Below are 16,130 nucleotides of genomic sequence, written 5' to 3' on the forward strand. Positions count from 1 at the left end.
ATGGTGTTCATCCTGTCAGCCCTGGTGCTTCGCCACCGCTGTCTGTCACTGTGGTGGATGAGACCTGCTTAAGGGCAATCATGTCAATCTCTATGTGACCACTCAGTCTAAGGCAGAAGGATGATCTTGACAGGCCTGGCAAAGTCAGCAGAAGGTACCAAAAGCTGACGTCATAGCTTTCCCACAGAAAAGCGATGTGGGCCATTGTCTTTTCGTTTAGCTTTTTCTTTATTTTTGCTTTCCCTTTTTTCTTTTATTCTCATGTCACTGGCTAAGGCATACAGAACTTGCCTTCAGAGCTGGTCATCGCGGATAAACCTGTTGCCCTCTGAGTTTTTCCCATAGTAAACATAGCGACACTTCCCCAGGATACCTGCAAATAAAAAGATACACATCATTACAGGTGGCACAAGTAGTACAGCAAGAAAACACAGGTGCTGCAAGGCAGAAATACAACACAATCACAGATCCCATGCATGGGTGGCAGCAAATGGATTAAGCCCCAGAAGGGAAGGACCCTATTTTCTTGTCCTCAGAGTTGACATTCAAATAAAATGTCACCAGAGCACAGGCTCCTAGGAATAACACTTTCCTGCATGATTTCTTTTCCACATTTTAGAGAATTTTCTAGTTTGGCCAATTACTTCTCAAAACAAAGCAAAACCCTCTTCCCTCTCCAAGTTCTCTTGGTAGAATTTCTAAAAATGGAAAATTAAGAGTTTAAAGATGGGCCCAGCCCAAACAAAAGATATAAAACAATCTTCCCAGAATGTGGCTCTTTTCAAATTCTTTATCATGAATCAATTTTGTTAATTTCCAGAGAGAACCTTCCAAATCCCAGCAGACATCAAGTACATAATGGATGATTAAGGAAGAACTGTGGTATTCACAAAATGCCACATGGAAAGTAACGGAGCCTCTGACATTAAATGGCTTCCTCTTACAGGGGAATCCTTCTTCTTACAGGGGAATCCTGAACTGTATTCTCAGGTTGGAATGCACTTGATTTTCATCTTCAGTTTTATTTTAAATAGTCTCGTGGCTCCATACACAGCTTTCCTGTCATTCACGGAGATCATAAGAGGACTTAACTATAAACAATGCCCCTAGAATAAGGCCAAACCTTTCAATCAACTCAATATTTATTCTAAATATCTATAAGAAATCACCTGCCACAGTTATTTTGACAGTATTATTAAGTAAACATCAGTTTTTCCAAGAAAATATCTGTAACTACAATTTGCTTTTTGCCACCTTGGGTTTTTTTCAATTTTAGAAAAACAAACTTAAAATTCAGCTTCATGGAATTGTCTTATTACTAATACTCTGTGAGTCTCTGAAGTGTGCATAACCAGGAAAAAAAGAAACAACCCAAAGAAGTGTACATAAAACATAAACTCATGAGCTACAAATCTGTCTGTAAAAATAGCTTTCTATATACATGTTTTTTCCCCATTATTTTGATGATAGTGTGAAACCAGCAACCACCATCTACTATTCATCTGGGATAAATTAGCACTTGAAATTATTCAGGTTCTTCAAATCAGAAGTCCTTCGTGGTAAATACTTCGGTCATTGTACAGGAGACGTTTCTCCACTATAGAACTGTAGACCGTATTCTTAAACATGGATTAAAAATGACTCTCAGAAACTTTTAATGACAAGGCAGATGCTCCTTGGTTCAGACGGCTTGGGACAAAGTGGAGAATTGCTGGGGTCTCAGAATCTCTGCAAGCTGGCAATAGGGAGGGGATGACATCATTCCATGGCCTCAGACTGGGCCGTGAGCTGGCTGTCATCACCTCCATTTCCTGCCACGGTCCCCTGAGCAAGTTCACTGTGGACCACTCTTCCCCTTTGGCTATGCTTTTTCCTTGGCCCTCAAGCCCCAAGTTCTGCTTTTCAGTATTGGTCTGGAGCCTGGAAACATTGAGCTTGGATGAAACCTCCCTGAGACCCTTCTTGGGGCCTAAATTATTCTTTTGGTGGTTGTCACTGAGCTGTTCCCTTTATTGTGCTGAATTACGTAGCACCTGGAGTTGTGCTAATATTGTCACCAATGCTAGGACGGGTCTGTGGGCATGGCCGTGGAGGCTGCATTCCAGGAACAGCATCCCCTGCAGGCCTGGGTGGGAGTGTTTCAGAAGTCTCTGAAAATCTGCAAGGGGCTTCCTTGAACATAACTGATTCCAATAAACCCTCAAGAATCTGGAAGGATGAGGTCGAGGGATGTTAATTTCTTTCTACAGCACCAGGACAGCAGGAATTTTTATAAAAAGGAATGGATAAGGCTGTCAGGTATTATAAAGAACATAGAAGAGAAGGAAAGGCAGACACACACACATACACGCACACGCACGCACACACACGCACACACACACAACACACCTGCGGGTGCGTTTGCTCCGGGAAACTCTCCAGCACATTCTGGATTGAATTCTTTTCTCTGTGCTCTCTCCATGGTAAACCTCAACTGCAGACCTTGCCTAGTCTAGATACAACCTGGACAGCAAGTGCCCTTCTGGAAAAAGGCTGGATATTCCTGAACATGGGCCATAATGTGGAGGAAGGTGACATGTTCTGAGCCACACTGCCCAGCCCTGCTTTCTGATCAGCATTGATAAAAGTCCTTTTTAAGGCCTGCCCTGTTCCTCTGGGCCTGGAAGCAAGAATGTTTATAGACACCCTGGTGAGAGAGGGCTGTTTGATGAATGCAGGAGACTGTGGCAAAGTGTCAGAGCTTGGAAAACGAGGCAAGGACATGAGGTATTAACATTGTCAATGATCTCTTGACGGGAAAACAGATACCGTGCTCACCCTCAGATTTAAATAGACATCAAGTGCATTAATGACAAGAGGGCCGACTTCAAACAAAGGGGCTGTGTGGTGGGGGGCAGAACGCATCTCTGGGCTGGCAATAACCTGATCTGAAAAGACAGTGTCAGGGCTCGAGACAGGCCCAGGATTGTGTGTGGTGACAGAAAACAGAGATGCTGACAGAGATACCAAAGCCATATTATGCCAAGGATATTCTAACGCTGTCTGCCCTGCTAACGAAAGCTGACATCACTCCCTAGCACTTGGGGTCTTCTTCGCCTTCTCCAGCAGAACGTTTCTCCCCAGACATCATTACAAAACTCGCTGCCGTGGCCAAGTTCCTGGCAGCCCTGTTCTGTCAGAGCGCTGGGGTCACGAGGCCCGAGGATGACCTCAGTCAATCTAAATTTGGGCTCTGCAGGAGGACCACATTCATCCCCCACCGATATCCCGGCTACTTGGGGTGATCAGAGCGCCAACGTGTGAGGAGCTGTCACCTTGAATAAAATCCGGAAAGGGAAGGCACTCAGTCTGCGGGCTCCTCCAGGAGGCGCAGGGACAGCCTGGCAGCCGACAATGAAATCCAGCTGCTGTCGCTGCTCCCCTGGGGAGACAGGGGGGCCGGCTAGTGACAGTTAAAATCGGATGAGATTTTTGAACTTGAACCGCCTACGATTGCTTAAATTAACCAGGTGGTTGCCTCCACTGAGACGCCTACCTGAGCTCACAGCTCAGAAGGGATTACCCCCCCAAATGGGACTTTTGTATTTAATAAATAAGTAAATAACATTAACAAGGGAGGGAAAAAAACCCCGCCCAGTCCCATGTGTGGCCATAAGACTTCACTTATCACGAAGGTTATTTGTAAACTCATAGGAGCTGCTCATAAATGAAGGCACGTGGTGACTGTGGGTTTCTCTCTTCTGCTCTCCCCCTGGCCTTCCTCCTTCCAACACGGCAACTGCCATAAACTGAGAAAATTTACAGAGGAAACAGTTTGCTTGCAAAGAACATTTTGACAGGGAGGCGCTCCGAGGCTGGAATTTGGGAACCCGCGGGTGGTGACTCGGTAGGCGGTGGTTTCTGTGTACATCTGCAATGCATTCCCTTGTTTGTGTCTCCCCGAACTCTACACGTCTTGGGACTAGAAGGGGAACAACACATTTAATGGCGTATGTAGTGTTTTTAATTAAAATATCTGGCATTGCCCATAATAAACGAAGCAGGCTTGCCATGCATCAGGCTGACATGTAGCTGTCTGTGGGGGGTTTCTTTTGGGAGGCCCTGGAAAAATGACAGTGCCCTGTCCCCTCGGGAATCCTCTCCTGCCAAATGAGGCCCCTAATTTTTCTTAAGTAGCCGGCTCTGCCATTGCCGTAAGTTCTTAAACATATAGTTATGGAAAAAAATGTACTGGGAAGAATCTGTTTTAAAGAGGTCCTTTTTCTTTTAGATGGTTCCCCTCACTGGAATGAGTGTTCTACTTATACAGGTTAAGTTACGACCTTGGGGCTGCCTGCGGGGGTGGGAATCAGCCTCTTTTCTTAGATGCCCCACTGTGATGGTGGCAGGGACGGTATTAAGGAAAACCCTGAGTGTCCTGGGAAGGACGTCTTTGCACAGCCATGCAGAGTCCAGCAAACACCTCAGGACTCCCTGACCTTCTGGATGGCCTCGCCCTACCATCTGTTTAGTAAGGGGAGGTGGAGAAAGGCCTGTATTTAAATCCAGCTCTACCCCTAACAGTTAAGTGACCATGTGCACATACCTTTCCCTCACTGGGCTGGTTTCTCCATTTGTAAAATGAGGGCAAGGGGCCAGGTATCCCAGATTTCCACCTTAGTTCTGAAACAGATGATTTAGCATTTCTGAATGTTTCCCTTATGCAGATAAGGACGCCAGGTACCATACTGCCTGATGTAGGAGGCAGAGCCAGTGGTCAGTTAATCAAAATTTGATTTGGACCAAGGCAGCTCTTGAAACCCATCCAGTCCATTTTCCCATTAGATATAGAAGGGGAGCTCTGCTGGACCTCAAAATCCCCAAGGAAAGAATTTCCACTAACTTTCCTGCAACCTGTATTTCATACCCAGAGCTGGGAAGTGCTTACCACTAATTAGCCTATATCTCCCTAGCTTTGACATAAGCTCTAGTCTTCTAACTCCATATTCAGCAGAACTAAAGACTACATATCAGAGTAAGTGGTCTACCATTAATATTTTAGCTGTGAAAGAATAATCACCTTTACTCATACAAATGCGAAAACTTATCTGATGATGGAGTATGGGTTGGACCAATAAATTCATATTTGTAAAACAGAAAAAGTAAAATATCAATTTTATTATCACTATTAATGTTAGTTTCGGTAATCGTTGTTTTAAACGCTATTATCACAAAGGTTTGTAAGCGTAACTGTGCAACGACAAACAGATTTTAATGTTTGTGGTCACCAGCACCTTCCAACTAGTGCTACAAAACAGGCAAGGGGCAGGGGGCTCCTCATGGAACTCCTGTTCTCCAATCTGTATGAGGAAAGCAAGGAACTAGCCTCTTCACGGCCTCTGAAGAGTGATGACAGTGTTGTGAAGAAGTAGGTGGGCCCAGAGACGGAAAGAGTATTCAGAGAGCCTTCCTGTCTATTATGGAAGGTTCCACGTGACACCATACATACCATTAACATGTCACCTCTACAATAATCCCTCCTCCCCAATTTCTAACACCAGGTGGTTGAAACAGTGCTTAGTACCAAGGAGGTGTTCAATAAATATTTGAATAGATACATTAATCAATACCATTAAATACCACAATTTAAACAGAATCCACAAAGTAAGGAATTTCAATTGTTAAACGCTCAATTTTAACCTCTGTTAAGATGACAGGCATTGGAAATTTTTAAAAACTATACACTGCTTAAATGCTTGCCTTACTAAAGGAGAGGGCAAAGTAACAGAAGGCAACAGCCTCAATTCCTCAGCACTAGTGTTGTTTTAATGCTCAACACTTTCCTCCCACAAAAACAAAGCAATCACGATGTCCGGTGGGAAAGAGAGCAGTGGACTGAACGTTATCATCCAGGCTTAAGAGCTGTAAACATCACACAGGAGAAAGGACGTTCCCCAGAAAGCACATTCCTCGGACTTTGTTATGTGCGGGTCCTGAGTAAACCGGGAACTGGGAAGGAATAAACACCCATGCTTTATGATCTTGAGAAGTGGCTGGAGCGATACCCTGAGGCCAGCCTGTGTGATGGACTCTGCTGTGGACATCGCACAGGATTTAGCAGAGCCTGCAGAATTACAGGCTCCTGGGACAACATCCTCCTTCAGCGTAAGCTACTTAAACACTAAGGCAAAATGAAGAGAGATTTTAAAATGGTCTTAAGGGAAGAGGCAGCTTAGGAGCAGTTCTGGGGGAAGGACAAAGTCCATCCTCCACGGGGGTGGGGAGGGGCATATTTTCCTTTCATCTGCAGACACATCTGGGAAGCCTTAGGTTGGAAATGAAACAGGGAAAGGTTCTCCGCCTGACCCATGGAAGGGTAGAGAAGACAAAGAAAGTGGGACTTCCTTCCAAGCTAGCTGAGCATGATTTCAGGCGAGCGTCTCAGCTCATAATCTGCAGCTTAGCTTGGAATGCGGTGCCACGGTCATGCAACGCTTGCTAAACCCCAAAACGTCTATAAGGGCACCTGCTGTCTTCTCCGTGGACTGGTGGGCACACCGTCCTTGCTAAGTACTGCAGTGACCACGTCAAACAACACTGCTCGAGGGAGGTTGCCTAGTCTCTCAAATGAGCTCACGCTTTTGAGCTCTTCTCCTTTATTATACAAAACAAGCCCAGGTCGGGTATTCTCACCCTGCTCTGCTGACCCTGATATTTTGCAATGGTGGACATTTGAATTCTGCCATTTTGAACCCCCGGGATGGTTTGGCTTCAGGCTTATGGATATAACACATACACCAGCCTGGTACTTTTTCTTTCAGAAAGCATGATTTATTCAGAACTAATTAGAAATTAATTAGAAATTAGTTACTACTTTCTGTAGAAATAGTTACTACTACATTTCACAAATTTAATTCCTTAATTTTTAAATTCAAAGTTAAACCATATTCTATTTTGAACATTTTCATTTCTCTTTTATTGAATTTATTTTCAATGGGATCAATTCTTTTCCATGTGATTTTTTACATTAGGGTGAAAGTCCTCCATCAGCTTTTGGCGAATATCAAATTTTACCGGTTCTACCTTCTAAATCTCTTCAAGTCATTTATTTTCACAAGGTTACATTTCCTTGAGTAAAATTTTGCAGATCTAAATTGTGACAGGAAGACTTGAGTCCTCTGCTGAAATTCAGACAACACATTTTATTGTGTGTCGTTTCAGTTCACTTCAATTTTATTTTGTTTTCATTATTTCTACAAAGGCTAATTCCTTCCCGTGAATTTGTGCAGTTTTCAATATACTGACAAGATATAAATCTTCGGTCACTTTTTCATCCATAATAAATTATATGATGTGCAGGTTTAGTTGCTGTCAGTTTATTACAGATTCAAGTAAATGGTGGTTTCTATTTATTTTTAGCACAAAGAGTACACAGGACAAATGTAAGTATTCTGGATGCAAGAGAGGAAATAAATTGTGGGGTTATGTTACGCTGCTTTTTACCAAGCACCATTCAAAAAACAGAGTAGGAGCTACCAAAGCAAAGGTTTGGATATCCTGGAAGAAAGCTGACACAAATGTAGGCACCGTATCCCTTTGAGATAAGGACATGGGGCCCCAATGTTCGGCCTCCTCCAGTGAGGCTCGACTTAAGGTTAAACTTTCCACTGAGAGAGCAGATTATATGGCCTCCTTAGACAAATGCTGGGCCTTGTCAAGTCTCACTCACGTGTTTGTAAGGAAGAAAAAAGCAGGGGAAGGAAACCAGTCAGTGGGGAAAGTATACTGGCAAAATCTCTACTGGAGGTGAGAGGAATGCAAGGCCGAGAAGCCAATCTCCCTGCCCAGGGAGGCTGCAGGACGTGAGCGGCAGACAAGTTGCCATGTGACAAGCCAGAGCCTGTGGAAAATACACTCTGGACTCCCAGGGCAGGTGAAATGAGGCTTGCCATTTTAAAAGAGGGGAAGGAGGAAGGAGAGGATTAAAAAAAAAAAAAATGCAGGGCCAGTTTCTCCCTCACATAACCTGTTAGTGGGAAATGTGAAATCGGGTGCAAGTCCGAGAGATAACTGCACCTTTGAGCGGATCCCTAGTAACCAGATCTGCTGTCCCCGTGTGAGTCCCTGGTCTCTGTGCTCCAGGTGCAGATGCTGTGGCCCTACCCAGACCTGACCAGGCCATTCAATGTCCTCTCCACTTCGAGGAAATATTAAGCTGACAGATTTAAAAGTTATGTGGCAGCGATGTTTCCATGATGTGAATCCTGGAAAGGAAACAGAGTCAACATGCTTTTCCTCAGATGTCAATGTTTTTTTTTTTTTCTTTTTTTTTGCGGTACGCGGGCCTCTCACTGTTGTGGCCCCTCCCGTTGCGGAGCACAGGCTCCGGATGCGCAGGCTCAGCGGCCATGGCTCACGGGCCCAGCCGCTCCGCGGCATGTGGGATCTTCCCAGACCGGGGCACGAACCCGTGTCCCCTGCATCGGCAGGCGGACTCTCAACCACTGTGCCACCAGGGAAGCCTGTCAACGCTTTTTCAATTATTTTGTACCGGGGGTCGTTTGGGTAGGCTAGACGGATGGGAAAGAATTCCAGATCTGAGGGTGGGCTCCCTTACTCCTGGTTTTGAACATCAGTAATATGATTGGCTCTTACCTCAACACATGCTATATTTCAGTCAAGGAGGAATATGTAAGTATCAGCAGTCACACACCACAGTAAATATTTCCATGCTCCAACAACATCCCTCCTCCACAAAACCAAACCAAACTAAAACGAAGACAACCAACAACCCACCACTACTAAATCTTCTTAGCAATCCAGATTTTGGGTTTTATTCTCAGGTTACATTTTTTTTGTGCCAGTTAAGAATGAAGCCAGAAACAGTTTTCACTCTGACTTCCTAAACAATGGTTTACTTTTACACTCCTATGACACTTTATTATTTTGCTGTACTTCCTAGTAAGCTTGAACACAGAATAGGAAAATTTTCTTTGCAAGTATTTCTTTAAACGTATTGAAGAATTCTCCCTGGGACAGAATTTAAAGATCTTCATTTTCGTTAAGGAGAAGAGGAGGTTCTAAGTGGCTTCCCCAAAGTCACAATACCTGACCAGACACTAAACAATTACAATGCTATCTTTCTTACTTGCTTGTGGGATCTTAGTTCCCCAGCCAGGGATCGAACCGTGCCCCCTGCAGTGGAAGCGTGGAGTCCTAACCACTGGACCATGAGGGAAGTCCCAGCAATGCTACCTTTCTAGTTCAAATCCCTCTGAATTATAGGATTGCCCTTAGGACAGGAGAATGTCAAAGATCCACAACCTGGCTTACGCTGACTCCTACCTACTTTTCCAACGGGGGAAACGAATCTTCAAAGCCATGTGGCGTGAGTGTGTTCTCCTCTCCCACCTGCCTATTCTAAGTGGGGTTTAATGGATCTGAGATGGCCTGGATTCCAAAGTGCACACCAAGATGGGATGCAAATGAGTTCAGATTCATGAAGTTCCCTCAGTGCTGCTCAAAGATGGACGTCCCACAAACCAGGCTGTCAGTCAAAATGGACAGTGGTCAAGTGGTACAGCTTCATTTTTATTTCTTAGTTTTTGACCAAGGAACTCAGAAATTTTTCAGACAGGAGAGAAAAAAGAAAACAATTTCCCCCTTTCACCACCTCTGCCATTCCCACCATTATCTCCACATTCATCTTTGCCACCTTTCAAGTGAGGTTGGGAGCATGGCCACTAGAGGGCAGTATGAATTTAGGAAAAACAGCTGCTTTTAAAAAAATAAATAAATAAACGACGGCAACGATTCAGAGAGGGCCATTAAAGTCACACTGTGCTTTCAGTCACCAGTTATAGGCTCTACGATGATCAATATGTCATGATTGCTCAATCTGTGCTGAAGGGTTTCTGGGAATGGGGCTCCCAGACACCCCCTCAGTCCCCCCACCCCCCCACCTCCCACCCCCGCTTTTTGGATGCCTCTGATCTCGATTTCAGGGACTAATTTTCTTTACTATCAATTGCTCTAATTAATCTTCTAGGCTCAGGAGTTGGGGAAATTTGCATATCACCTGCATAAATGTAAAGAAGCACGCAAAGATAAACAGAGATAGCTTCCCACATTTCTTAGAAAAAGATTTTTATCAGGCAAGTCCAAAAGGAAATATGCCACTCAAGGGCATGGAGTTACTAATCCTCATTTGATAGTGAAAAAAGTGAAAAACATAAGAATTAAATAAAACCTGCATCAATAAAACATACAAAAGGCATATGTACTCTACCCAAGCAAATCCTGGCTGCCTCCTACCCACAGCTGTTGTCGTCCCTCTCTGAGTATATGTCCAGGTTAATCAGAAAAGAGAGGTAGATAAATTAGGAGCTTGGGATTACCACACACACACCACTCTATATAAAATATATAACTAACAAGGACCTACTGAATAGTACAGGGAACTCTACTCAATGTTCTGTAATAACCCATATGGGAAAAGAATCTGAAAAAGAATAGATATATGTAGGTGTATAACTGATTCACTCTGTTGTACACCTGAAACTAACACAGCATTGTAAATCAACTATACGCCAATAAAAAATTAGGAAACAAAGAAAGAAAGAAAAGAGAGGTAGAAACTACTCAAATAAAAATAAAATCATAACTCCAGCTTCTGTTTTGGTCACCATGTGGTCCCTATCACTGGTCTCTGGCCCATGGGCTAGTGATTATTTTCACGCCTAGAACAACAAATGACCACCTCCCTTCAGGAGAAAGAGGTATTCATGGGTTTCCAGGGATTTCAAACATGTTATTTTTGAAACAGCAATAAAGGTATGACATTCTAGGGAATGGCATTTTAAATGAGAATCTGTAGAATTCAAATAAATGAGTGGATTCCATCAGAGAAGGTAGTAAACAAAAATTGGATCTACTGGACTAGAGGAAAGTGGAGTCCAGGTGTGACTCTCCGTGTCAGCCGAGAACCCGCTCGAGTGGTCAGTGAAGCAAATAGGCTCTCACACTTTCTTCCTGTAGACTTTCCTAATATAACAGTCATGAGATTGACTAGCCAGTCGGGAAATGTTGGGTTCCAGTTAATTAATTAAATTATCTCATTAATTCGTGGTTCAGTAGAAACTTTTCCTGAGTTTTCTCTCACACATGAAACACTATATAAAACCAAATTCAATTTTACTGTCTTACTAGATATCTCATGGTGACCACCCATGAGGATTTCTTTTTTTTTTTTAACATCTTTATTGGAGTATAATTGCTTTACAATGGTGTGTTAGTTTCTGCTGTATAACAAAGGGAATCTGCTATACATATACATATATCCCCATATCTCCTCCCTCTTGCCTCTCCCTCCCACCCTCCCTATCCCACCCTCTAGGTGGTCACAGAGCACCGAGCTGATCTCCCTGTGCTATGCGGCTGCTTCCCCCTAGCTATCTATTTTACACTTGGTAGTGTATATATGTCCATGCCACTCCATGAGGAGTTCTTTGAGGATTTACAGTGAGGATGATACTGTTCAGAGGTTTCACTAGGGTGGGAAGACTGCTCATTGAACATTTCTCAAGGTCTTAAGACCACTTTTTTATAGGAGCTCCCCAAGGGCAGAAATGATGGCTTTTCACCCATGCTTCATGAGATACTCAGTAGATTGCTTGTCACTGTAGAAGAGATGAAAGGATCTCGGAATACTTCTTCTGAACCCCAGAGTTTGCTACACATTCCTGGACATTGACAGGTGGAGGAATTGCATGGCTTGTCCCCACGTCAGCGATTTTCCAACTTTCCCCTGCACGGGGTCACCTGGAAGGCTTGTGAAAACAGAGATTGCTGAGCCCCACCCCAAAGTCTCTGGTTTAGGGGGTCTGAGTTGGGGCCAAGAATTTGCATTTTTGCTGGTTCCCAGGTGGTAGTGATGCTGCAGATTAGGGGGCCACACTTTAAGAAACAATGTTCTAGGACAACCTAAAAGGGCCCCCTTTTCCCTTTTTAAAAAAAGTATAACTCTTGACATCAGTTTTTCTTCTTGTAGAATCAACACCACTCAAACTCAGAGATAAAAATCCAGTTGACTGAGATTCCTAGTGTATCGAGTTTTAGTGAATGGAGGTTTTACTGTCTTCCTAACAGCAGCCTGAAAACAAACCATACCTAAAATAATAATTAATAATAGATTGCTCCGGCTCTTTAATATAAAACAAAAATCGTGAAAGTTTAAATTTAAGTGATGTGCAGATTACATTAACAGAAGAAAAGAGTTTTTTGGATAAGTAGATTGGAACTGAACCTACAAACCATAATTTATGAAGTCTAAGAAAAAAGAACTTGCAGAAAAAATTTCCCAGAAAGTCTTTAGCCTCCCTCTAAAATGACAGAATCTTATATGAACAAATGTGAGCAGCGGGGGTCCTCCTGCAGAGTTTGAATGGGAATTTTGGCTTTGCTCTCAAGCAGAAATTTGCTTTTGGGTTTCAGGTCTGTTCCTATTAGAAAGCTCACATCAAAAGGGGAGAAAACATCCACAGTTCTGTCTGGTTCTTCAGGCTAAAATTTCTCAAGAGAGTCATTGAAAATAAAGACAAGTTGCTTTTTTTTCTTTTTTTCATTCTTCAAGCTGCAAAAAAGAATCTCTCAAATAAAATTAAGCAGACCCAGTAACAACCGGGTCTGTCATAATTCAAACTCTGCAAGAACTGAGGACAAGACCTTCCTTCTTAGGCCCATTAGTCCAGCCTCCATCTGCCCTTCATTAGACTCCAAACAAACTTTTCCTGTACTGATATTACTATAATCTTTCCTAATTCCAGGACACTTTAAATTGCTTTCTCCAAAAGGAAAACGAAGAGAATCTGCTGATATATGATCTAACAGAAAGAAGTCAGCATTACAAAAAAATAACTAAAAGTATGTCATTGCAGGGAGCACAGCATAATTCTTGGGCACTAGCAATTCTCACTGCAAAATGCCAAAATACTTTTCATTACTTCTTGATCTTCAACTCCCCAACCTCTAACCTGCTTTGGACAAAAAGCGTATATATATATATATATATATATATATATATGCTAACACTAAAGAAAGAAACTATAGGTTAAGTAAGAATTAATAGCAGAAAGCAGTTTATACGAGCAATATGAACCTCTTGAACATTTTTTTTTCTTGCCAAAATAAAGACAAAGTAAACAATAGAAGAGCATATTATAAGGGTCTTCATTAGGGTCAGGCTCATTAAAACTTAATGAAGGCACCAGAGTCTCTCCAGCAATATTAAGAGGGGTATACTTTTTGCCTATCGATGGAATGGCCTGGGTCAGAGAGACATTGCTGACAGTCGGTGGCACCAGGTGTTATCTGTCTCTGGAACATACTACTTTGATGGCTTGGAATATTACCCCTTTTATTTGGCTGGCTTGAGTTTGTCAAGATTCACCCTGCGGTGAGTTAACATGCCTCCATATTGAAAAAAAAAAATTGCCCGTGGGCCAATGTGAGCCTCCCACCTAATAGAATACATCTGGCTCTGACAGTTTGATGCCCAGCTCTGAGCCACATTCGGCCACACAAATTAACATCGTAGACATTGCCCATGCTGAGCAGGAAGTAATAACCTGCTACCTGCTACTTGGCCAAAATCTCATTATAAGTCATTACAGTAATTGAGGGCCCAGACTCCGTGGATATTAGACTCCCCGAGCGCCAGTCGTTAGTTCAGCAAAAGAAAGACTCCGAATGGAGGCGGGGGTGGCCGACGGAGGAGCAACTGTGCTTTGGACCATAGTGTGAATTCCATCTGCAGGCTACAATGTGGCTCTAGGAGATTTGTGAGCTGTCTCTCTTCTGCCCCGAAGCCCACGTGACCTCTCCTGTGGGGCTCAGGACCCCAGGAAGATGATGTAATTCTTGGTAGGCCTCCAACAATGCTATACAATTAAAATTTGGTTTAAATGAGTATTGGGGACAGGGAAGAAGAGGACAAAAGAAGTCAGAATGCTCCATGAGTTAGAAGTGTAGAAGTGGGGGTGGGGAGAGGGGAAGGGGGACTCCACCCTTCTCCCTAGAAGATAGGGGCTGTCTAGAGTCACTGCACATATATAAGCTTCCATCCTTCTGTAGATGACCAAGCCAACTTCCTTTCCCCATAAGGCCTGCCCTCTCAGTCTCTGCCCAGGATGGGGCAGCTATGGATGAAGTGGTATGGGCTTGGGAGAGGGAAAGAGGGAAGGAGTCCAGTGGATCATCAGTCATGCAGCTGATCAATCAACCTGATTTTTGGTACCATGAGGATGGCTCTGGATTGTAGTTACCATGACAACTTTCAATAAATGTTTCTTGGTAAGAGTTACATAGGGCTGGGGAGAAGAGTAACTGAAAATATAATGAACGGTTTCCAGAAATCCCTTCTTATCCTGGTACATACAAATCCCCCCTACACACACACACACACACACACACATCCCGATAAGAACCAAATCCACCAATCATGGGAGCAAGTTTATGCAAGGTTTTACCTAATGTACAACAAAACTCCTGAGTGCCCTGTCTTCTCCAGAAACCACTGGAAGCCTGGATAATAAACCTTCCTGGGCATCCGAAGTTTCCATTTCATCCTACTCCAGGTCTCAATAAAAGGCTGCCTGGCCTTGGAATTTTGAAAGAATTGGTATTTGGGGGAAAATAAGCACTAATGTGGGGGAAAAAACGTGTTGCTGACGGTGAGGGTGTCTGAGAGTCAAGTCCTCCTTCTAAATGCCCTGAGACCATCTTCCTGTCTTAGCCATGCCAGCCTCATTATTCCTCGGCACCCAGAGGGTTAAGTACAGGCTGGAGCCTAGAAAATGGTTTCTGTTGGTACAAGAGAGGCCTTCCCTATAACTAGATCCTTCAGGAAAAAACAAATTAATCAACAGCGAGCTGAAGAGGGTTTAATGATTGCATTCTGCATACAATCAGCTTTTCCCTTTTCAAGGGCCATCAATATGTCAAGGGAAGACATATCTGAAGGATATAGCTCTTAACATCAAGGTTATCTATTCTCCACAAGGCTCCCACTCCTTCCTGGGCTGATACTCCATGCTGCCTGTTTCTAACATTTTCATCAACTCTGCAATCAATCAAGGTAATAATGTTGTGCAAAAAATCAATTAACAACGCAATTAAACTTTCCTTATTATCTCAAAGGGCTGAAATAATACCTAAAGGGAAGATGGACTCACTGAACGCAGACATCCATAATCCAATGTGAAAGTGAATTATGAGATTGGACAGATGCAGCCGTGTGCTGGTGCTGTTGTTTTCCAGGGGTTATATCTCATCGTGGCAGTGTATCAGTCAGCCCCAATCCCAGACCCTAAAATTCCAAATTACTTTTAAGAAATATATGATGTGCAATATCCATTTCATATCCTCTTTTAAAGATAACCCCCTCCCCTCCAAAAAACTGAACGGCCATATTATTCAAAGACAAAATGATCTTTCAACAAGAACATAAAATATAAAAGCTATAATAACATTTACATCTGTATAGCACACATCTCTGCAAATGCAGCTCATCTATTACACATAATCTGCAGCGCCTAAGAGACTCAGGATGTGGCACAACATTTAAAATCCAAATGCTTAAGTGTGCAAACTCCGATGGGATGGCTGTGGCTTCTTCCCCCGAGAGGAGGTCTCACCCACGCTTGCCTATACACACACACGTACACACACCCAGGGAGAAGCATCGGGAACAACGGAAGTATTACTCCTTTAAAATGAGAATGACTGTATTATTTAGCAATTACACTCAACTTGCCCTGAAACACTGTCCTTAGGAATTGAGCATTATAGTACATAAAAAAGAGATGACTATTAACCTTTTGCTGCAGTGACAACTGTGAATGCTTGAAATTTCACACTGAAATGAGATACAAAGTAGAAGAGGAAGGGGTTCCCTGACATTTACAGAGCTCATTTTAAGCTGTTCAGTACCCACATGAGATGGTCTGGCACCAACAGAAGGCGGCCTAGAGATAGAAGGGGAAACAACCAGAGGAGGAAAGGTTCGTTAAACAAACGTCAAAGCAAAAGCCAGCAAACAGTATATAATAGAACGCATAAACAACAACGTCCTAATGTATAGCACGGGGAACTAT

General features: G+C 43.2%; 1 protein-coding gene across 1 annotated transcript in view; it reads right to left on the minus strand.

Moving 5' to 3' along the window:
• Positions 1 to 215: 215 nt before the first annotated feature.
• The window catches only part of LRMDA (leucine rich melanocyte differentiation associated), a 1,124,791-nt gene continuing 1,108,876 nt past the window's right edge, over positions 216 to 16,130 (minus strand). The window contains exon 7 of the mRNA XM_065894827.1: positions 216 to 373. Coding sequence (XP_065750899.1) covers positions 294 to 373 — 80 coding nt within the window. The 3' untranslated portion in view covers positions 216 to 293. The remainder of the gene's footprint in view (positions 374 to 16,130) is intronic.

Source organism: Phocoena phocoena, chromosome 16, assembly GCF_963924675.1.
Source record: "Phocoena phocoena chromosome 16, mPhoPho1.1, whole genome shotgun sequence".
Lineage (NCBI taxonomy): Eukaryota > Metazoa > Chordata > Mammalia > Artiodactyla > Phocoenidae > Phocoena > Phocoena phocoena.